General features: G+C 39.4%; 1 protein-coding gene across 1 annotated transcript in view; it reads right to left on the reverse strand.

Moving 5' to 3' along the window:
- WDR17 (WD repeat domain 17) overlaps positions 1–24919 on the reverse strand; it is a 75738-nt gene that overhangs the window by 22340 nt on the left and 28479 nt on the right. The window contains 13 exon segments of the mRNA XM_030563096.1: positions 1794–1926; positions 3113–3177; positions 4335–4490; positions 8246–8371; positions 9784–9914; positions 10009–10158; positions 10310–10512; positions 12947–13111; positions 16237–16323; positions 17525–17607; positions 18906–18997; positions 20923–21091; positions 24005–24192. Of these exon segments, the coding sequence (XP_030418956.1) occupies positions 1794–1926; positions 3113–3177; positions 4335–4490; positions 8246–8371; positions 9784–9914; positions 10009–10158; positions 10310–10512; positions 12947–13111; positions 16237–16323; positions 17525–17607; positions 18906–18997; positions 20923–21091; positions 24005–24192 (1748 nt within the window).

Raw genomic sequence — 24919 nt, forward strand, 5'->3', positions numbered from 1 at the left:
AGAGGAAAAAAGACACCCCACCCAGCACTCCACATCCCTTCTGCAGTTGCAGGGGGTTCTCCCACATTTCAGGCCCAAGTAAATATGATTGATGCTCCGTTTCCTAGAAGCAAATGGACAGGAAAAGAATGAAGAATAAGCAGAGCCATGGCTCTGCTCTTCAATACACCTGCCAGCAGAGGTAGATGCCTGTGAAAATTCAGAGCTGCAGAAAATTACTTCCCACCTGGAGTAAGACAGGAGCAGCCCAGGACTCAGTGACAATTCCGTCCTGGACTCCACCTAGGGCAATGCAGCTATCTGCCACTACACAGTCAGGACTGAGTCAAAATGCTCCATATAGCCATTAGTGATTTTATTGTTCACAATTGTTATTTGATTAAGCCCTCGAAACAAGAAAGGCCAACAATGCTATGAACTACAGCAAAAGCTTCATGGTGATGTTTCCCAGAGCTAAACAACTAAAAAGACCAATCCTAGCTGTAATGATTTAAGGTTCAAGGAAAATAATTAGGCTGTGCATAAGTATACATCTAAGCTTTCTCCTCAGCAGAATATAATAACTATTGAACAAAAGCAATGTGAACATGGGACTTTAAAAAACAAAACAAAACATGCATCAAAAATTCACAATGATTTAAGCTAAGACCACAAAAGCATTCTAGGGTAGTCAGGCCCAAGATAAAGCCTTAGGGCAATCTTACTTACTTATTTATGCATCTAAGCTCTTTAAAATCAATTGATACCACTTGCAATGAATAAAGCAAGAGAGAGTTGACATTCAGCAGAAAAAATAGGCAAACCATTCTGTCCTCTAAACACCATTTTATAGACACAATCCTACATCCCTTCTGCACCATGAGCTCAAATACAAATTTGGGGTGGCACAAAGAAGGCAAAAATGAGCAACGAATATTTTCAAAGTTGGCCTATTAGTCACACTAAACACATTAACAAAGTCAGATATTTAAAACTGTATATTTTCTGCAATATTCTGAACTTTAGGAGCACATTTTTAGCACTTTGCTTCATACTTTCATTGATCACATTTGCTATCCTGCCTTTTTTTTTTGTATTTACATTAATCACACGATTTGTTGTGAAGATCCTCTGAAAGACAGGACAGCAATTAGAACAGTGCAGAATTATCGTAAGAGAGTACCAATCCTATACCCATTAAAATCAATGGCAGTTTTGTCAATGACTTCCATGTATAAAATCTCCAAATATGAGACCCCTTTCATTGTTTCCAAGTCAGAGTTGGCCAGCTGAATACTTGAGTGACACGTGGGATTGGGATTTTTGGCCATTTAACAGAAGTGCATGTGCCTAACCTATTAAATATACGCTCAATCTCAGATTTAATGCTGAAAGGTCATCAATGACTAACTAAATTTACCCGCCTCTCCAAAAATATTTACTCAATAGCTCAGTGATTCTCAAACTATTTTTGCTGGACCCGCCTTTGAAAATACTTCAGGCTGGGATGACAACCCGCCCCCACCAAAGTGATAGCAAATTACTGTATATACTCATGAGGGTATACTCGTGATATTGCAATCCTTACCTCTGCACTGCTGCTGGTGGTGGCATTGTCTTCAGAGCTGGGTGGTTGGAGAGCGGTGACTGCTGTACTTCTCTCCTCCTCCAGCTTGCTCTCCCCCCGACAATATTTGTTTTATCTCGTAACCCCTAAACAGCTTGTGACCCCTTTTGGGTTGGAACCCCCAGTTTGAGAAATGCTGCATTAGCTCATGATAAATATGGACCAATATCCATGTCAGCAACAATACCTGTGCAACAAGCAGAGCCTCTTTAAGTTGGCCTCTTGAAGTAAAAAAAGTGACTAGTTTCTCCAAATCACCAGTAGCTATGCAGTATGGGATAACATCATCATTTTCCTCCTGAATTAACTGGTCAGCTCTCCTAAATGAAATTAAAAACAACCTGGCTGTTTAGTTTTATTTGTGTTAGACATATTTATAGCACCCCAGTGGTACATCTAGCAGTAGAAAGATCATTAAAACCATCTGCCTTGCCAGACTTCAAGAGACATTGGGTGTATCTACACAGCCCAAGGCATCGAGTCTGGTTGATAGCTTTGGGATCATTCCTAAAAATAGCTGTGTAGACAGCACTTTGAAGTTGTGGCTAGGGCTGGAGCTCAGGCTGTGAAGCACCTCCCCTTCCCCACTCTAGGCTTCAGAAGCGGAGCTGCAACCCAAACTGCTATATCTATACAGCTATTTTTAGCATGATAGCACGCAGGGGCAGCTCTATGTATTTTGCCACCCCAAGCACAGCAGGCAGGCGGCTTTCAGTGGCGTGCCTGCGGGAGGTCCGCTGGTAATGCGGATTCGGTGGCATGCCTGCAGGAGGTCCGCCAGTCCCCGGCACCGAATTACTACCGAAGCTGCGGGACGGGTGGACCTCCCGCAGGCAAGCTGCCGAAGGCAGCCTGACTGCCGCCTTCACGGCTACTGGCAGGCCGCCCTCCCGCGGCTTGCTGTCTGGGCACATGCTTGGCGCACATGCTTGGCGCACTGGTGCGTGGACCCGCCCCTGGTAGCATGAATCCAAGTCTGTCAACCCAAGCTCAGCCTCTCACCGCCCCAGGCTGTGTAGACGTATCCCTACAAGCTATACAAGATTCTCCCATGAACACACGACATTAAAAGATTTCAAGCCTCATCACAGATTCTCCCCCAACCCTTAAACTTACTGAATAATATAGTTTTAAACAGGGCCCGCATGACTTCCCGCCACCCTCATTGGCCTGGGACGGTGAACCGCGGCCAGCGGGAGCAGCAGTCCGCCGAACCTGCCAACGTGGCAGGTACACAAACTGGCCTGGCCCGCCAGGGTGCTTAACCTGGCGAGCCGCGTGCCAGAGGTTGCCGACCCCTGTTTTAAAATGTTCCACGTTTTACATATATATATGGAATCCCCATTGAAATCAAGTTTTGATGAACAATAAAAGCAACATCACTGGAATGTTGAAAAAGATGCCAGATGCAGTTTACTTTACTAGTACTGATGATTTATATTTGTCTTGGTCCTTTATTTTATGCATATTATAAGTTACAATTAAGCAATGTGTTTTTAGCCATACCTTTGCATTAGCTTCTTCCAGTATCTCATAGAAACACCTGGTGCAACTGAGAGTGCTTTGTCCCACTGAAACACAACATGTTGTATATGAAAATTTTATGTTTAGAAATAGTTTCAATTACATGTCTTTTCCATTAAAAATAAAACTGTTGTGATGTAAAAAAAGAACAAAAAAATCTGTTACTTTTTATTTGTAAATTGGATACATTCGTTCTGGAGTAACTAATGCCCAGATTTAAAAAGGTATTGAGGTAAGTTCCTAAATAAACAGATAGCCACTTCTGCAAATTCCACCTAAGTGAGTTAGGGCTTTTGTAAATCCAGTTAGGTACCTATGTGCTTTGTTAGAACCTAAATACCCTTGTTAAAAATGTCATGTTCAGTTTCATGTATGCCATCTCTTCGGGCCAGATTTACAGAGTCACTTTTTCAGAACATAAACACACTTAAAATTTTGTGTCAGTCTTACGGACCATAAATAGGTCACAATTCATGGGATGTTATGTACAGTACTCCTCAATAATATTGTTTTAGGAGTTATTTTTAAAAATCTATTATTGCACCCATCACCATAATGATGAAATGCAAACATATTACTGTTTTTATATTTTATTTATTTCTCCATAGTAAATGTTCTGTTATTTTATTTATTTATCCAATTTTCTCTTTATTGTTTGCAAAGCTTTCTTAGCAAGATCAGCATTGGACTACACACACACACACACACACACAAAATTAGCTTTGTTTTAAGCAGATGCATTTCTTACTAGTTACTGAAACTTGGTGAGTGTCTCATTAAGTGCAACAATGACACAATAGGTAAAGCATACCTGAAATGCTATCATGAATTGACAACCTTACATAGAGCAACTGCATTTTAATAGGGAACAAATAACCAGGGTTTTGGTTTTAATCAACACTGATGCTATGACACAAAAACATTTCCCTCCCTTATGAGATATAAAAATAAAACATGCCATTTTAGTTGTCAATACATTTTTGTTTGTACTTCAGTTAAAAGTAATCTGTTCTGAGCAACCCATTTTGTTAACCCTTTGGGTGCTTCCTTAAGCTACGTTTCACTGTAGAGGTTAAAAACATCAAAATTGCAGGAAGATCACTCTTTGCTAGATTTATAACTCTTGTTTTCTCTTATGCAGAGGTAGTATTTATTAGACTTTTCTACTGTATTTAGTTCTTCATTAATTGGTTTAATACTTTACCTCTCCAAGCTCCACCATAAGTTCACAGTATCTCTGAATTTGTCCCAATCTTAAATGTATTTTCGCTGCTTCCTTTAGCCTTTCCTCCTTGCTAGGTGCACCAATACCTCCTCCAAATTTGGACATTTTTACTGTTGTTAGTTCTTGGGCTTTGGACTGGTAAAGAAAAAAAAGCACTATACTTATTTTTTTCTGATTAATACAATTATTGCTAAGACAAGTATTAAAATCAAATATTTTAATGATAATATTAAAAGTGCCATTTGAGAAGATAAACAACAGCTTTTTCACTAAAGACCTTAAACACTGAAGAGATTACGTTGAACTATTACATTGCTACACCCATTGCATTAGGGCTAATTAGTTGTATTCATATATTTTTTTCATTCCATTATCCTGATTCATATTTTTTTGGATTATATATATTTTCATTTCATTCCATTCCATTCCTAGACACTTATTTATATCTTATACATATCCATATGCCACCCCATAAAAATCATTACCTTGTATTTTTTGTAAACGCATTAAACACACATTTTGTGAAAATACACACAGAGGGGCAGAGTGATGGTAACTAAGGCCCTTAGTTCTGATGAGAGTATGGAGTTGAATCTAAGTGAGGGTAGGATTATGGTAGGTGGGTTTGCTTTCTGCCCTTGAACCCTCATAACCTGTCATGTCCCATTCCTTCCATGACTATTTATATTTTTAACCATAATGGAGGTAAAGATTTCAGCTATGACTATTAAAAGGAGAAGAGGAATTTTCCCATATGCTAATTATATACAAGAGAAATTTATATAGAGTTAAAATACAAATATCACATTTTGTCTTCACTAATTAAGAGAAATAAGGCAAAAGTGAACTTTTCTAACCCTCCTCCCATGTCAATGGCTCTCATTTTATCTCAACTATCACCCAGTCATAGCTGCACGTGCAACAATTTTCGCATTCATGACTTCACAGCACCAACTACTGAAGATGGAGATTGAATCAAATCTTTACAGAAGTGGATAATGCAGGAATTAAGTTCTTGACCCTATGTTATCTAACACTGATTAATGACCTGAAAGAGACCCTTCCAGAGAACAGTTCCATTGCCTGCATTTATTGGTGCTTACAGTTTTCTCAAGAAGCAACAGAATAAAACTGACCTAACTCTTGCCAGTTTCATTGCTCCCTACAATAGTCTCAAATAGCAGCAGTGAAAAAAGTAACAACATTCTACCCAGTTTTTAGTCTGCAGTAGTTTAAGGACACTTAAGAGCAGACAGCATAGTTTGTCTGCAGACTTAGGAGACCAATACTGGGGATGAGTTAACGTTGAAAATGTGAACTGAGTGTATCTACACAACTATAAGGGCTGGATTTTTTTAAGTTTGTAGGGAAAAGTTGAGAGTTTTTCAGAATTTGTTGGCATTTGGTCAGAAAAACTGACTACATGCCATGTTAGTGGAGGTTTCAAGCCCTACTCTCAATTTTTTGTCTTTTTTTCTACAGCTGAGATTTGAATGTGCCTAATTCAAATGTAATTATGGAAGTTTGATCCTGAGGGATATTATGAAGACAAAGAGATTTTCTGTTTGCTTTTGCTTTTTCAGTAACATATTATCAGAGTAAGATGTGTGCTGAATTATAAACATCATGCTTACATAATCAAGTGATTTGACACACTCAACATCAAAGTGCATAATAACAATAGTTAGTAGTCTGACTCCATAGCACAGGCTGCTAGAATGTTTTCATTTTTTCATTGTTTTGAAACGCTCACTGTTTTTAATAAATCATAATCTAGCATTTTACCACTCAGCATAAGGGGTGCCTCTAATACAGGGCAGAACAGTACAGAGAACCGCAAGTAAAATGTTTATCATGAGTTCTCCTTTGCATAGCAACTAAATCAACAGAGTAGCTGTGTGTTCAAACCTTTGCTTTCATTTACTCTTGGTGTTCCTATTAATTTGTGAGAAGAGAGACAGGCAGAGTCCAGGACAAGGCAGAAATAATAACTTTTTACAAAAGGCAAAAGGAGGATGGGAGAAATTAGTATTTGTATTACAGTAGCAGTAACAACTAGATGCCTCAGTCATGGCAAGGGTCCCATTATGCTAGGTGCTGCACAAACAGAATAAAAGATGGTTCCTGCCCTAAAGAAATTACACATATAATCAAGACACACTAAGTGTATTTAACAAACAATTGGACACCCCTGCTGTCAGTTTCCCTTTAGGCATCATGGTAGAACTGAATCCTAAGGGGGATTTGAAGGAAATCAGAGTAGCAGATTTATAGCCTGCCTTTGGGGTGGGTGGGAAAGGAGAAGGTTGTTCCATGCGTAAGTATAGCATGAAAGGAAGTGTGTGGTTGATTGTGGGAGAAGTGGACAAATGGGCCATGCATCATTGACAGAGCCCAGAGTGGGAGATAATGTGATAAGATAGAAGAACCTAATCTAACCACAACCCTGTGAAAAGTCTTAAAGATAAGGACCAAAGGCCCTGCAATACATCCTTATGACAGGGTAGTCTGCCCCTAAAGAATAAAGTACCTAGGGGTCAGCCCATCCCCATCATGTAAAATGGCCCTTCAAGATTTTGAAAGTTAGATGTAATAAAAGGATCTAAGAGATATCGAAAGAGAGGAAGCAGTCCTGGGAATAATTGGTGTTTTCAGGGCAATCCAATCACTGTGTCTTTATGGGCACTGGCCAGGAGCCTTGCAGAAAGGGAAGGTCAAGGCTCCCCTCTCACCCAATCAACTGGGGATGAAGTGAGGGAAATGGACCAGCTTAAATACTGCCTCCTCTGTCATTGCAGAACAGACACTAGCAGAAGAAGTCTGGCTGCTGAACCCTCTGTGCCTGAGAGTTAACTGGGGAAAAGGGGCCAGCTAAAGAAGAATGCCTATGGTTGGCTAAATTACAATCCAGCTGCAAAGAGAACTGGAGACTCCTATTTTAAGGAGACAAGTAATAATTATCTGAATTACTCAGGTCCAGGAGGAGGGTTGGGGCTCCTGGCTTAAGGACAACCAGAGTGACTGTTTCATTGACCTGTCCCAGAAGGAACGCCGGAGACTCCTATTTTGAGAAAGCAATGATGTGAGGACCTATCCCAGCTCCAGGAAGGGGGCCTAAGAGGTCTCCTGAACAGGGGTAGGGAGCTGACCATGACTCTTATACAGACTGAGCATGGGGTGAAGTGAGATGAATATCAAAAGTGAGTTACACTTTCTAGAAAGACTTAGTAAATCAGACCCCATGAAGGGGGTATATGTTTTGAATTAATCTAGTCTGGGTAACTGATTGAAAGAACACAAAGAGGTGCTGCATGCAAAACATCTGCAGGGCCATGAAGTGGTATGCTGGAGGGCAGTGCCCCATGAGACTCCACAAGGAAAGAAGAGCCAGACCAGCAGGGCCAGCTCCAGGCATTAACACAGGAAGCAGGTGCTTGGGGCGGCCAATGGAAAGGGGTGCACGTCCGGGTCTTCGGTGGCAATTCGGCTGCAGGTCCCACAGTCCCTCTCGGGGAAGGAGCCGCTGCCAAATTGCCGCCAAAGAATGAAGCAGCGCAGTAGAACTGCTGCTGAAGTGCCACCAATCATGGCTTTATTTTTTTTTTTTCTTCGCTGCTTGGGGTGGCAAAAAAACTGGAGCCAGCCCCTGCATACTAGAGATGTGATCCAGTGCCTCTGTCAATAATCCATGTTTCACTTGTGTCCATGAGCTTTATCCTCACACCTGATCTTTTGCAAAAAGAAGAAATGTCTGCCTTTTTTCTAAAATGTGACTCCTTTTCATTGTAAGTGTTCAGCTTTGTAAAGCAGTGGATTTTCATATTTTTATAACTATGAAATATAACTACTGATGATGAACAAGTTTCACATAGTCTGCATACTTCACTTACCATTCTAAATCTAACCAGATGTTTCATATGCATAATTCCTTTGCAGTAGTTTTGTGGAAGCAAGCTATCGTCCTGTCCTTTTATTACAGCAACGAGGTCCCACAAATTTTTACTGCCTCCTGGAGGCTGAAATAATTTTTTAAAAAAGAAACAGATTACAATAATGTGCAAGAGATATTAAAATGAAACCTGCAAAGGATATGGTATGAATTTATTAGTCAATTCAAAGGCAAATATTTTCAGAGTATATCAGGTTAGACACATACTAGTCTTTTGAGTAAGAACTATTAGTGCAGTTAAGTGTATCAAGATGAGACCTGTGTTAGTTATATAGCCACAAAGCACAACATACTTATACACATACATAACACACACGTACCACATGCGTGGAGAGGATATCTGTATAAAACTGAAGAAGCATGTGAAAAAATAGCAGAGATGTCATAAATAAAGAACATATGATGGTGTCATATGGAGGTTTTCCTGCCATCAGTTAGAAGTGGTTGCATTACTTATATGTGGCAAACTAACGAATGATCTGCATAATCCTAAATGAACGCTGATAAAACCTTTGTTTATCACCACACCACCATTAATTTACTATATGCCGTATGTGTTATAGAAAGACTATTTTGGGAATGTTTTAGTGAAGTTTTAGTGGGTCTAATTCTTGTATCCCTCCACCTGTAAAGCCAGGTACCTAGGTTACCATGAGTCTAGGGCTCAGAAAGAGATTAAACTAAAACATATAAAAACACCATTAAAGTGACCTGAAAAGCCTTCTTAGAAATAAAAGTGTCATAAGTTTAATGCCTGATACATTCTGAACTGGGAGCAAGCACTGGGTCCCAATTCTAGTCCTGAAAAGTTTAGGAATAGGACTTCAAGTTTAATCAGTCTTTAATAGCAGTGACTAGAGCTGATTAAAAAAATTTCAGAGACTTTCTGACATATGAGAAATTCTGGTATTTTGACATTTGTTTTCATCCCGAATCAAAACTAAACCAAAATATTTATACTTTTTGCAGAACAAATATTCCATAACATTCTGATTCAGAATTTTTTGTTTCTGTGTTTTTGACTGAAACAAATGAGGCCAGTAGGTGAGAAAGGGGGCTTGACTGATCCAGAACTACAACTGCCCTGAAGCCCTGCAGCAGCTCAGACAACCGTAGAGCTTAATGCAGACTCAATCCAACATGAAACACTTCACTTTGACAAACTGAAACAAAATGTTTAATTTGGGGTGGATAAACAAAACGAATTTTGTTGATTTTCTCAACGGAAAATTCTGCTGAAATTTATCTATTGCAGCGGAAAATTCTGATTCTGATTACATCATATTTTCAACCAGCTCTAGGAGGGACATTTTTCCATCTATAAACTATCACTAAGCAGAAGTCCTTGGTACATGTGCTGAGCCTGTTTTGAAGGAAATAGTACACAGAGGAGGGAGAAGAAAGAAGAAACTTTTCTTTTGCAGTTTAACTTAAGGAATACATGCACACGCAACATGTTGATGATTGTGGAATACTTACTGACAAACATTCTGAAAACCACCTTAGTTTTTTCCCTCGAGGATTACCAATCAGCTTGTCCACCTCCTGTTTAATATCCCTGGACACTTTACCACATAGCAAGGGAGGAGCACCTGGTTCCACAGCACGATCTAATCAACACAAATGTTTATGTATACAAACATTTTATTAAACGTAATCTAACACAAAGCAAATGAAAACAACATTATGGTATAATTTACCTACCAGTATTGCCAATGATCTCATCCCAAGATCTGTCTGCCAGGATATTTATTTGGAGAGGGTTTATCAGAGGTGTTAAAGACCAAAGTCTCACAGTGGAGTCACGAGAACAAGAGGCCATAGTGAATGGACGACTAGGATGACATGTTAATCCTAGTGGAGAGACCATTTTAAACATTATTCAGACACTTACATTTATCTGCTAATTAGTTTTAAGGAAAATATACTATGGACTTTCAAGGTATCACATAAATACATTTTGGCAAAATAAGAATGGAAACATTAATATTTAAAACTATATTACCATATACATCTGCACCATGATCATAAACTGTATCTAGACAGGTTCCATCTCTTGTGTCCCACACCCGAATTGTATAGTCCCAGCTGCCTGATATTAATAGGTAAGGGATTTCAGTATTCCACATTAGTCCCCGTACTGGTGCTGTATGTCCACTAAGAACATTTATACAAGCATCTTGTGTGTAATCCCATATTCGAACAGTGCTGAAAACAAGACACAAAAAGCATATATCCATCAATATACCAAAAGATGATCACACCTTCAGCAAAATTCTAAAGTTCACATTTCACATGGAATATTTACTTATCTAGATTTACACACACTGTAATACAAGAGCTTTTATCCAATGCTTTGGGCACCCTATATGATTTGTTAAAAGAACACTAAAATAAAGAGACCCATCAGTTCAATTCAAATATATCATGACAGCAAAAATGTAACTGAAATTCATAGATTAAAAGATTCCGAAGCCAGAAGGGATCATTGTGATAATGTAGTCTGGCCTCTTGTGTAACACAGGTATTGAACTTCCACAAAATAACTGCTAGAGCAGAGATCCCCAAACTTTGGGGAGCACCCCTCTAGGGGAAGCGCAGAACGACATTCCAGGGACGGTGTGTGGCGGGGCCTGGGCCAGCCCTCACAGGGAGTGGGGAGGGAGCGGGGAGGGAGCGCTAACCAGTCCCGTTCCACCTCGAGATCCGTTCCTGGCCCTGGCCCCACCCACGGCCCTGGCTCCCTGCCTCACTCCTGGCCCTGTGCCCAGCCCCAGCCCTGCACCTGGCCGCAGCAGCTGACCTCCCCCATGGCCTGGCCATAGCTCCCCTCCCAGCCACAGGCTCCAACCCCAGTCCCACCACCACCCCTAGCCTCGGCCGCTAGCTAGGCTCTGTTCCCACTCTGGCCCCAGACCCGCCCCCAACCTTGGCCCCAGCGTTAGCCCCCTTACCCCATCTGATGCCCCCTGCTCCCCCAGAGCCACAGCTCCATTCCCAGCCCCAGTTTTTTGAGGGGTTGTTATTTGTTATTTCCCATGTGGTAGCAATGTTTTCTGCAGGGTTTTCTGGAACTGTGGAACCCCACAAACAGCTGTGAGGGTGGGAGGGAGCGATTAATGCCTGTATCATTGCTATATTTTCTGTTTAAGAATAATCAAATTAATTTTCTAAATGTCGTTTCATGTACAATAGTTCTAAACTAGTCAACCCCAAGCATAGAGGAGTTTTTAAAAAAAAAATAAGTAAACAAATAGTTTCTTGAAATGACCATCATATTTCTATGTTTACAAAAGATTAAAATCTGACAGGCAACATATCTACTTGCACACTAGCAAAGCCCACCCATGCCAGTGAACATGCAGGGCAGGTATAGCAGCCCTATTTTTGTTTCCCCAAACCTGCAGAGGAAAAGTTCTATAAACCCTGCATCACAAAGCAGAACTGACAGTTAGAGGGAGTACTTTGTACATGCATGTATCTCATGAATCAGAAATGGCCCAAAGGCAATTAGTGACCACCCATACACAGCCTCCTCTCAGAAATCGTATGCAATGTATATATCCACCTGTTCAGGGGAGCATTTGGCATAGTTACATAATTTCACTCATGACTTTAGAGTGTGATTTTACTCTGAAAATGACTATGTATTATCCTAGGTACTTATATGACCCCCATTACCATAGTCTAAGTGCTTCACAATCTTTCGTGTACCCATGATATCACAGAGTTCCATATTTATTGTCTCTCACTGACTAATAAAAAGTTTGCAATTTACAAGTAAAAATATTTTTTTCTGTCAGCCTTGCAAATGCAACACGAGCCCTCAAAATTAAAATTTTTTTAATGCATTATCATAGAATACCATAGGAAATTTGTATCTGCAGCCAATCCGCAAACATGGTCCGCGGATATCCACAGATTTGCAGGGCTCTACCCAGTAGCTCCCCACACGTTCTCCCCACTCCCAGAGGCCAAGGCCTGCTCACTGCCATCTTAGAGCTATAGTAATCCACACAGACCTGCTGTTGAGGAGAGACAGGGACAGGCTCTGATCCTCTGATTTTATGACCCCTCCCAAAAATATTTTGGATACCTGTTGGAAAGTGACTGGGAATCACAAAAGAGGTAGTGATTCTCTCCTGATTACCTTGAGGAGAAGTTTCTTTACCCCCATGGATTCTGACCCTTTGATTATTCACAGGTGCCATCAGTAATGCCAATGAAGGGGTGGTGTGGCCCCTTCAAAGATCTCCACAGATGATATTCAGTCTATCACACTCTAGACAGACACACAAGGGAACCTTATTCCCTCCACTCACAGGGTCTTGGATGCAATGTGATTATGTAGGATCATCCCAATATAATCCCTAAGTGGTAGGTGGCAGTCACAGACTCCATTATCTGGGTAGGGTATAGAGTGTTGTAGTCATGTATCTGTCACATGGCTTCCTCAGACCACTAGCACTGCTCCACAGGCATGGAGCCAAGCCAGGATCTGCACTGTGGAGGAGGCAGGGCTACTGTTTGGACCTTAAATGTTATTCATAGACACAACGAAAGTAATGTTGGGTTTTTTTATGGTGCCAGCATCAGTGCAACTTGAGACATTAAGTCTCTCACAGAATCTAAGAATACACACCCATCATCAGAACCACTGCAGAGGATTCCTTCTCTCAGAGGAGACCACCTTACATGAAACACCTTTGCGGTATGCCCTGTAAAAACCTTCAGTGGCTGATCAGAACTTGTCGCTAGGTAATAAACACGAACATTTTTATCTTCACATCCAGTGGCTATCATATCTCTGCAAAATGATAACAGTACAATCATCAGCCATTGGAGTCAGTAGAAATATATTGCTTTTAATTCTAAAAAATACAAATGTAGCACACATTTTAATGTATACCTCAGAAAATCTGACTTGTATTTGCTTTTTTTCATTTTATCTCTAACAGTTGAAATTATGCTTCAATATATGATACACAACTACAAACAGTGGGTTAGACCTTCAGCTAGTGTAAACAGACAACGCTCTATGAATTTCAATGGAGCTACAAAATTTACACGAGAATCTAGCCCATTATTTCCAATAAATCTATTGAGTACACAGTAATAACAGAATACTTTTTTGCACATATCGCTAACTCTGCCCGAAGCAAAAATTTGCAAAATAAATGGATAACATGACAGATCTGTTTCCTGTTGTTCTTTTCTCTGCTAGTCCTTAAAGTCTGGTTGCCATATTTACGGAACAAGGTTTTAAATAATAACACTGTCTGTATGTGTTGTGCTCAGGATTAGGCTATGTATATAATTATACAATTTAAAAACTGAATAAATGGAAATGGTATTTGAAATGAAAGTCAAATAGTGGCAGAAAAATAAGTGATAAAGTCACTATGTATTTTATTTTTAACCATTTCCCTATGGAAAAGTTATCCAGCTGTGTGCAGTTCTCCCATTATTTCACTGCACCCAATCTGACCTCCCAATTACTGAACCCCTGAATCTTCCCTTTCCATCCACATCCAGTAGCTATGACTCAATCTCACTTGCACCTGCCAAACTCCCCTTCAGTTTTCTCTCCCCCATTGTGCACTCCATTTCAACTCTTACTGCAAGATTAGTATTAAAAATTCAACATTACAGTGTAAGTCAACCTCATAACTTCACAAACACAGCAGATCAGATATTATTTTTGCTATTGTATATTGTTAATAAGATGCTATCATCAGCATAGTATGAGAAAGCATTGCAGAGAGAACATATACATTTGATTCAGCAGATGTATTGAAATTTCAGTCCACTCCTTTTTAAAAAAGGAATTAAACTTATCTCCATTTCCTACAGATATTCTGGCAATTAACTGTTCTGCAAATGATTATTTTTTCTTTAAGTTGTTTAATATTCTTATTTTGAAAAAAATGAAGTGCTTTCTGGAAAGTTTAAAGATCACATTCTAAACTAACTTTTTCTTATATTACGAGTTAAAATAAATTAGCCTACATGATGATATTTGTATTTGCCGTTTGTAAGCAAATATTTTTGATCATATTAAAATACAGATAGCAAAGACTAGGAGAGAGAAAATTATCCACACCACAGACTATAGACACCTTTTAAAACCACAGTCTTCCAGGGTTCTTAAAATCATCTCTTTATGTAAGGTGAGGTCTGTCCTATGGTAGAGAGGAACAGAACTGAGGAGTTTGACATGAATGGACCATAGGGAGGAAAGGAAATTAAGTGGCTTGCTATTGCCACATGAAGGGGCCAGAAAAAATTAGACACTTCTGTTTCCCCACTAAGACAAGCTGGACCACCATCACAACAAGCTATAAGGAACTGGGGAGAAGCTACAGCCAAATTAGCCACACTGAAGTTTCTATGGGGAAGAGGCCACCTTGCTTCCTATCTATGCAGCTTCTCACAAATATTAGAAACATTATTCCCACAAAGCCAAATATTAAAATTTTGACCAATATTTATGGAAACACTTGTTCAAAGTCTATATTTTTGTAAAAAATATACAATCTTGGTATTCCAAATAGATTGTTTTTAGTTGTATGCACTCAGGAAAGACTATGCAGATTTTGTGATCTTTGTTCCTTTTGTAACCAGTTGATACCATTCTTGAATTTACACACTACAAATGCTCTTTTTGTAATTATTCTCATGGAATATATTTTATTATTATTTTTTTAGTATCACTGTTGCTAAATTAATCATTTATGTCTCTGCAAGTCAGTTGCAACACTGACACAGTGCATCTTTTCTTTTCTTTTCCTTTTTTTTTAAGTTTAGCTATAATGAGGGTATGTCAATGCGGCAACTGGGAGGGTGCTTACCAGTGTGGGTAGACAGACTTGCATTAGTTCAAGCAGATGTGTCTACCTTCCTACGCTGGGAAGCATACCTCCAGCTGCTGTGTAGATATACCATCAAGGCTTCCCATTTATTCCTCACATTCTTTCTGATTACTTCAAATGGGAAACCTGTTGAACGTTTATTAACTTAGTTTGAAGAACTGGAGCTCTCCTGTCTAGAAGTACAATTGTTCTGATTTATGGATTTTAAATACTAACATGACACATTTTTAAATGATTTGCTCACAAGTGGGACATCAATTAAGGTTTTATTTTAAAATGAAGCATATGAAAATACATGATGTAAATTTTAAATAATATTTTTTTCAGCCAGGAGGAGAAGCCAAATCTGCTACACTTCAGTGGCATATGATTCCATATGTCAGCACACAGTTTTTCCTATGAAGCACGACCAAATGGTTAATGTGATCTTTTCCAAAAAAACTTCACAGCCTTGAAGACTCCTCTTCTGGAAGCCAAGCCACTGGTCCCTGTACCCCTCTGCCTCCTGATGCACCCAAAATTAGACTTAAGTGCATTTCTACTCTAAAGAATGACTCATAAATATGGCATTGGGTCTCTCACTGACTTCCATGCTCCTAGCCTTGCAGATTCACTCAGAGCGAAGTGGTGTTCTTTTCTTCTCATACATCATCACCAGTAACACAAGATCTACAGGTGAAACACTGTCCTTCACACCTGTATCATCCTCATTGCCTTCAATGAGGGCAGACTATTTGGCCTGCAGATTTTGTATTACTGGTGATGCTGCATAAGGAAAAGAATTTGAAGTGATCCTTAGCGCCCAGATTGATGTTTAATGATATTTTTACAGACAGATCTGCATATCAAGGATGGCAGTGCAGCTCATGTTAAATAATAATGTCTGTAAATAAGGAAGAGTAAATTGGCGTTTTACAGTATGGTCCCAGGATTCTCTGCCTTTACAAAACTAGCTCAATACACTGATATCACATTTTAAAATACCTTTGCATTATCTTTATGGTCATTCATTTAAATTGTAAATGTTGTTAGTTAATTAATTCAATTAACTATTACTCACTTGTTGTTTTGGCTCCAATCACAACCAAAAACTGCAGCTGGATGTTTGTACTTGTGAAGAACTTTGCCATCAATGGTTCGAATAATACTGAAATCAATTACAATATGGTAGTAAGAAAAAAAAACCCAACATACTCAGTAGGACAACCCAGGTCAAAACTGATTTTATGTGCATCTATAATCAACATAAAGAGTCAGATTGCAGAAGTGCACAATGAAGGAAGTACAAAAGAAACTTTTCCATCCTTGCAGCCCCCACAAAGGCCACAGTTATAGTCCTTGCGTTTCCCAAATACAAGGGCTGGTTAGAGGTAGTATACCTTTCCGTAGAGGCATAGAATCACAGAACCATAGGATTAGAAGGGACCACAACAGCAGGGGTCAAAGTAAAATTGAACTCTTACCAGTGTGGGGGTTGGCTTGGGACATGCCCTGCCCCCCGGAAGGGGCAGGGTCTTGGGCGGAAGGGGTAGGGCTGGGGACTAGCGTCCCCAGCAAGCCCATCCATATTGGCGGCTCTGCGGTGCCCAGGGCTCCAGTGGGGATTTAAAGGGCCCGAGGCTCTGACCACCGCTGCTGTGGCCAGAGCCCTGGACCCTTTTAAATTGCCGGGCCCAGGGAAGCTGCCTCTTTTGCCTCCCTCACATCAGCAGCCTGGGGGATGGCAAAAGGGGCAATGATATTAAAGCGCTTTAAAGTCAGCAGTACGGGCTGGAACCGGTGGCCCGTACCACCTTACTTTTACCCCTGCACAAGGGTCATCTAATCTAACACCCTACCAACATGCAGGATTTGTTGTGTCCAAACCATCCAAGACAGATGGCTATCCAGCCTCTTTTTGAAAACTTCCAATGAAGGAGCTTCCATGACTTCCCTAGGCAAGTGTGACATGAATCAACTGTGCCACAGACATTAAGTAAATGGTTCCACCGTGCCTGAACACTCTCATGTACTCCCTGGCCACACCTCCTTTTGTCTCTCCACAGCTAGAGCGTATACACAGCGGGAACTAGAGTTCCATACCTACGCTGCCTGATCATAATGCAAGCAGTAGCGTACATACCACTAATAGGAAACAATATTGCATTTTTGTTAGCAAATGGCATGATATATGAATATGTTGCTACTGTGTTGTCTGCTGTTGACGTAGTGCTATGCAACTTTATATTAACATACATAAGCAGAACACATCCAATGGTTATTTATGCCAAGATCTTAAACATTAAATATACGGTGCTATCAAAGTTCACCTGCCCAAATAGCAGATTGCTTTTCAACATGATACTCACCAGAATCCATCGCCACTGCAGGTCGCTATTCTTTTGGAATCTTTATGACTCCAGGCAATGCAGAAGATTCCATTCTTTCCATGCTTCAAAAAATGCAAAATACCTATCAATAAGAAATAATTCACCCCTTTTTCTCTTAATTACTGACTTCTCTGTGGTTTTGCTAGTAGGATTCAGCCTCATTTCTCGAAATACAGTACATACACTGCAGTTTTACACAATAATGAGGCCCTAGCCTTGTTGGGCCATGTAGGGTATGTGACCAGGAAAAGGGGTGCGTGGCTGGAGCGCCATTGTACTCCAGTGACCCCCAGATACTCCAAACTATGCTGCGGTCAGGCCTGGTCCAGAACCATCTACAGGATCAGAGAGTCTCAACTGCAGAGTGAGTACTTCGCATCTAAATGAACTTGGATGAGGGTTAGCTGGCTGCTGGGTACTTAACTTGGACACAGTTGAGAAAGTTAGTGGGCTGTGTGAAGCAGCTAGAAAAGTTGGTGAAATATATATCAACACCACTCACTGAGGAAAGACAACTTGTAACACAGGTGTGCACATTAGGCGTGTTTTTAGATCTTGGGCTGCTTCTGGATGCCCAAGTGGCATCTGTGGTCAAGAACTTTATTTTTCCATCTGTGTCTGCTGAGAAGAAGCCCTTTTTCTCTCTCTGATGCAGAGTTTACCAGTTATTCATGTCTTTGTCACCTCCAGATTAGATTGCTGTAAGGTGGTCTACATGGGGCTGCACATTGAGACCACTTGAAAACTGAAGTTATTGCAGAATGGTGCAACTAGTTTATTAAACAGAGCCTTATGCCAGGAGCAAATTACATCAGTGCTCCAGGACCTGAACTGACCACCACTTAAGATTCTAGGTAATGCAAGCCCACAAGAGGGGCACTTAATACAGATTTTTATAATTCTAAATCAATAATTAAATAACAGTGCATTGCTAATGCAGCATTGTCATTCTGGAGTTAGACCTCAGGACCATAAATTAAACCTGAGTTTTATATCTGGTAGCAATAATCACTACTATATTATATTTTGATATATTTTTGAGTTCGAAGATTAATAGAATAGAATAGAATAGAATAGAATAGAATACATGTGCTTTTGAGAGGAAATATTCCATTTTGCTTCTGGATCCTCTGTAAGTCAACTAGTAAAGTAACGATACTGAAGTGATGGATCCAAGTTAAAGAAGTGAGTCGTACCTGTTCCAGAGCTCAGACTGGGTATAATAAATTTGGCTATATTTTTAAGTTAAGTTACATATCTTTTTAAAGCATACAAACACTGATCCAGCTTTATCTAGATCAGCACTAGAGGGAGCCACTAGTTTACATTTAAGAAGCCAAGCAAAATAAACTCATCTCACCTCACTGAAACGGGTTACCATTTTGCCTCTAGGGACATCCCAGATAAAACCACCATTCCTGGAAGTTGCACCAGCTATACAGTTCAAATCCCCTTGGAGGAACAGACATTAGAGACACATTATAATGAGTACAATGTCAGTGTTATTTTTATATACATAATTTTCCATTTTAATTAAAGAAATACATAACTATACGATAGCAAAGGCAGATTAGCAATGTAGCCTCACAATCAGAGCCCGGAATTTGCAGGGGACTTGACACTAGTTCAGAAGCAGCAATTCCAACAAAAGCCTTATGTGTTCTACCCTCCTACTCTAGGCACCACTGTTTAAGGTAGACACTGACTGGTTGCAAACATGAGCTCAAGTCCCATGCCAACCCCATGCACTGAATGCAGAGAGAAGACAAGAGGTACCACCTGACAGCACTTTGTTGTCCATAGGCTTTCTTTGAACTATAAATGCCACACGATGTCTAGTGTTTAAAGCTCAAAGCATCTGCAGAAAATTATGTAGTTTCATTTTAAACCTGTATGAACAGCAGAACACAGCAGATAAAGTGCTCTCTCTCTCTCATAGCTGAGCACACATAGGACAGATGTGACGACACTTAAGCAATCACTTTTCTTTTTAAATTACTTCCAGTTTTGGACCATCAGATTCCACTACTATCTACCCCTATAGGACCCCATCACTGTAATACCTGAGTACTTCAAACACATTTGTGAATTCATCTTCATAGTACTCCTATGATGTAGGGAATCATTACTGTATACATTCTACAACGGGGAATAAGACACAGAAACACAAGTCTCCACTTTCTCACCACTGTGACTCAATCCCAGAACAGAAACTGGTGCTATTAACCAGGCACATCTTATACAGAAAACACCTATATGGTGCAGAAATAATAAATTTTGGATTATACTTAAGGGACTAAGAGGAGAAAATCTGAAGAAGGACTCAGGGGAGCAGAAAAGATATTCAAGTAGGTGGCGTTATGGAGGAAGGGAAAGACAAACTAGTATGTTCAAGTTCTTTCTCCAGACCAAATCCAAATGTTGGCAAATATTGTAGGCATGGGAGCTAATGCATTTGGGGGATGATGCAAGCCAAAAAGTGGAAAGAGATCAACATTTTCCCTTTCAGATAAAGTTACTTCTTTCCCACAAATCAAATTACAAATACATTTCTCTTGTATGTATTTGTATTTGATGATGACATATCTCTTAGTACTACTAATGCAGGGCATAAAGAAAAGAATGGGGGATTCCAGTCACCCTTGTGACAGGTTTCAGTGGTAGCCGTGTTAGTCTGTATCAGCAAAAACAGCGAGGAGTCCTTGTGGCACCTGAGAGACTAACACATTTATTTGTGTAAGGGTGATGGAGTGGTTGGCATGACCTAGGCAGTAACTGCTGCAGATTTGAGGCCGTTGTTGTAATTACAGAAGAGCTCTGCTGTTGCTCTATTGGATAGGGAAAAATTAATCTTCCTGTCCCCTGGAAGACTCTCCAGCAGCAAGCATAGCTACATGGACATGATGTTTTGAGGAAGATTCCTCCAAAGGGCCCTTTTCAGCACTTTGGCAAAACTGACACTGTAGGCAATGGGAGTTTTGCCTAAGTTAGAAGCTCTGAACAGCACCCTTAGTTGGGCTTCGGAACACATCTTCCAGAATATGACTAAGATCAACAGTTGCTGGTAGATAGCCTCTCCCCTTCGGACCCACAATGAATACATGAAGAAAGTCCTTGCACAGGTTTCTCAAATCCTGCCTCCACCCCAGTGAAGCAAAACTGCCCTGGTTCTGGTGCAGTCAGGGCCTTTTACAAATAGATGCTGAGGAGAGGGAAGGATTTTTCCTTAGGGATGGACAGAAGAGCATGTACATTCCAGCTTGTAAACTTGAGAATTACATGAGCATTTATTTGAATTCATCAGATCAACTGCATTTTGTGCAGAAAATTTCAATAATCATATAATAATATTTATGCCTAAAATCTAATACTCTTACCTGGAGCCCAAGAAAGAGAATAAATGACCCCCTCATTCCCAGGAGAGGTGTAGACTGCTGTTAAAGTGTTTATATCCCAAACTTTTATTGTCCCATCAAATGATGCTGTAGCTAGAAGGTCAGGGTTATCGGGTTTGAATTTACAATCAAAGATGGTTTCAACATGTCCCTAAAATGATATAATAAAAAAAATGAATACTAGTACATTAAAGATTTTTCTCATATGAACACAGTTGATTTAATTGATAAGCTAACCTTATTTTCTGTAGTTTTAACTCTTTACTGTAGTTCTCTAACATCGTTACATCTATATTAACATTTTATATTAATATTTTAGCATGCAATTTAGAGATTTATATAGTGCCTTAAACCAATGGTTCTCAACCTGAGGTACATGTACCTCATGGGGTACATGGAGGTCTTCCAGGGGGTACATCAACTCATCTAGATATTTGCCTGTTTTTTCAACAAGCTACATAAAAAGCACTGGTGAAATCAGTACAAACTAAACTAAAATAAATAAATAATTGGAGATATACCAATCTCCTAGAACTGGAAAGGACCTTGAAAGGTCATTGAGTCCAGCCCCCTGCCTTCACTAGCAGGACCAATTTTTGCTCCAGATCCCTAAGTGGCTCCCTCAAAGACTGAACTCATAACCCTGGGTTTAGCAGGCCAATATTCAAACCATTGAGCTATCCCTTACTCCTCTGAGCTAGCCCTCCCTCCTCATTTCATACAGACAGATAATGACTTGTTCATACTGTTCCATATACTATATACTGAAATGTATGTATAATATTTATATTCCAATTGATTTATTCTATGGTAAAAATGAGAAAGTGAGCAATTTCTCAGTAAGTGTTCTGTGACACTTTTGTATTTTTATGTCTGATTTTGTAAGCAAGTAATTTTTAAGTGAGCTGAAACTTGGGGTACACAAGACAAATTAGACTCCTGAAAGGGGTATAGTGGTCTTGAAAGGTTGAGAGCTAATTCCTTAAATTGCCAAACACTTTTTTTATTTCTAGATTTTAAAAAAATGCTTACCCAATTTTCACCACTAAATTTTCTTTAGAAGTCTTACCACAAAGCAAAATAATTGCTGAGTTTTAAGTAACTGAAAACTATGCGAGTGAAAAATATAATGGAAAAAGGAATGATCCTTCACTTGAATGCAACACTAAAATAAAACCTACCAAACCAAATTCAGGCTCCAGCAGAGCCATACTTTTCAGCTAATCAGTTAACAGTAAAAGGTGTAATAAGCATCTGGATCTCTCCTCTCTCTCTTCTTCCAAAGGATTTAAAAAACCCAGCAAAATAGAATATGTCATAGGCCAAATTCTACTCCAAGCAGCACCTGTGCACACTCTGGGGAAATTAACACTGCCAACCCCCTGTAGAGTTGCACAGATGTAAATGAGCAGAATTTGGCTCTGTGCATCAGTCATTATGACTGAAATGTTATTAACTGAGCTGTACCTAAATGCAAAGTCATTTCTATTTCAAAATTTAATTTTCTTATGTTTTTCCTGTGAGACCTTATATTCCAAATGGTGTTTGTTTTACGCCTTATAGCAAAATAATGACCCTTTTTGGAAAACAAGTATGTGAAACTGACATGAAAGTTCTAAGGTACAATTTTCAGTAGCTGGCCACCTTTTGCTCTTGAGAAAGTGGACTTATTTTTTCACAAGTAGTAGAGAAAGTTCTAAAGCATTCTTTTCAAACCCTGATTTTGTTTTCAGACATAATGTCTGTTTCCATAAAAGTGGAAATAAACAAACTGGCTGCTTGCAGATGAAATCGAGTTCTAATAGCGTCTTTCCTGGTTTCCTATTTCTGCTTCTATTTTCATGGATATGGATGTATGCTGAAGTCGCACTTACAGTAAGTGTCCGTATATTTAAACAAGTGTTTGTTTAATAAACTATATTTCATTTTCCTCATTTATAAACATTAAAAACATTTTAAACAAAATCAGTAACACTAAGTGGTGGAGTTCTACCAAATTCCTGGAATATCTCCAGTGGTAGAGGAGCTAAGGTATACACAGTTAATGTCGGTTTATACTTCTAATACACCAGACCTGTAATTCTCCACCTGTGGCATAACATAATCCAGGATTAGATGACCTGGTAGTAAAAATGCCTGTGCCTTATCTATTCTAAAGCTTCCAAGTTTGCTACCAAAGAAGCTGCATCAGTAAAGAATTATATTTCTGAATTTTCCTAGTGCAAACGCACCCTCAGTGTAACCCAACATTTTGCTGCATGAAACTGCTCTGCTAATTCTAATTCTTGCCTGATCATTGAAAAAAAAAAGACATTATGAAGTAATGTTAGTAGTTTTACGTTTTTGTGTTACTTTCTATTTTTCTCTGACATTTTCATAGGCTTGCTCATAGTGCTTACTCAGACAAAACTCACTGGTTTCACTAGACACTTTGCTTGCATATGGACTTCAGGATCATACTATGAGATATTTGAAAACAATATTTATTTGCCTGCTTTGCTTAGAGTTTTTCAGTTGAGTAGATTGTTTTTTCCCCAGTACTCCTGTTTAGTTTTTCACTTTAATCCAAAATGACACTGCATTTTTTACCTCGTTTATTAAAAGCATCATCAGTGAACTCATCAGCACTATTTTCCGCATGTGCTGGCTGGATAATTGACATGCAGCATAAAAAGGGTCACATAACTATTATACTCCTTCTCTTCATCCATTATTGAAAAAGTAATACTTTTTTTTTGTGAGGTGGCAGAGGAGAGGAGACGGGAAGACTTAAACTGGTATTTAAAATATGAAGTAGCTCCCTCACTAAATATTAGTTTTACAGTAGTTCAGATTTGGGTCCTACATTATTTGGCAGTCTTAATCTGTAGTGAAGAATTTTCAACATTCTAGAGCTGTTACACAAGGTTTCTAAATCTTCAGCCCCTTTTTATTTATGAATCTGATTTGCCTGCACACTACGCTGTAGGCTCTATGCTCAGTCCTTGATTATTGTGCATAAAAATGCTGTATATAAGTTAATTATTATTTCATTCAAAACATTGGACAGGCAAAGGAGACATACCAAATCTCTAAGGAAATCCCATTTCTTGGCTCCCATGTCATAAAGTCCCACTCCACCATCCATAAAACAGCAGACAGCATGGCCAGGAGGAAGAGAGAATGCTTGGTTTGGGGTTAGAGTTGGGGGTGGAACGGCCTCACTGGTAGATGATGTATGATGATTTTTAGTAGGAGAATGTGATGAAAGTGCTTAATAAAAAGATATAAACATATTAACATATTTTCTTTTTTTCATATTTAAAAACAAGCAGCAGTTACATCACTTCACGTCAGGGCTTGTAAAATTTATTTGCCTATTTGATGCTGACAAGTAGGAAAGTTTCCATGGTGAGAGGGTGGGCCTGAGCATATCCGATATTGCAGGCCTCCCAATAAGTCCTTCTAAACATCAACAGCGGAGAAGAGAAATCCCTTAGAAAAATATTCAAGAAACTTTTAAAAAATAACAGGTTATACCATTTAAAGGGTGCTGTGCTAGAATCCACAATTTTTGAAAATTAGTCTTCTTCAAAAAATTCAAGTTGATAGTGTCCCTCAAAATATCAAGCTAACAGTAACAAAAGTAACAGGAATGGTACTGGTAGTAGAAAAATGGTGGCTGATGTAAAACAGAAGAATAGAAGTTAAATAAGACCAATATTATCATCTTTATTATTTGTTTTTGGAAATGCCCAAGATGTGCTAAGTGCTCTACAGACATTCAAGAAGGGATGGTCCCTTCCCGAATGAAGTTCATAGTCTAAGGAAAAACAGAAAGAGGTTAGAGGAACCAGGAACAACAAAATAATTAGATTCATTATCTGTAGTAGGGCAGAAGTGGGTCTCTAAAAGGAACTTAAATATGGATCTATGCCTTGGTAACTTGGAAGCTGTACAATGCATAGAGGTTGCATAGAAAAAGGCAGGGAGATGAATA

Source organism: Gopherus evgoodei, chromosome 5 (genome assembly GCF_007399415.2).
Source record: "Gopherus evgoodei ecotype Sinaloan lineage chromosome 5, rGopEvg1_v1.p, whole genome shotgun sequence".
NCBI lineage: Eukaryota > Metazoa > Chordata > Testudines > Testudinidae > Gopherus > Gopherus evgoodei.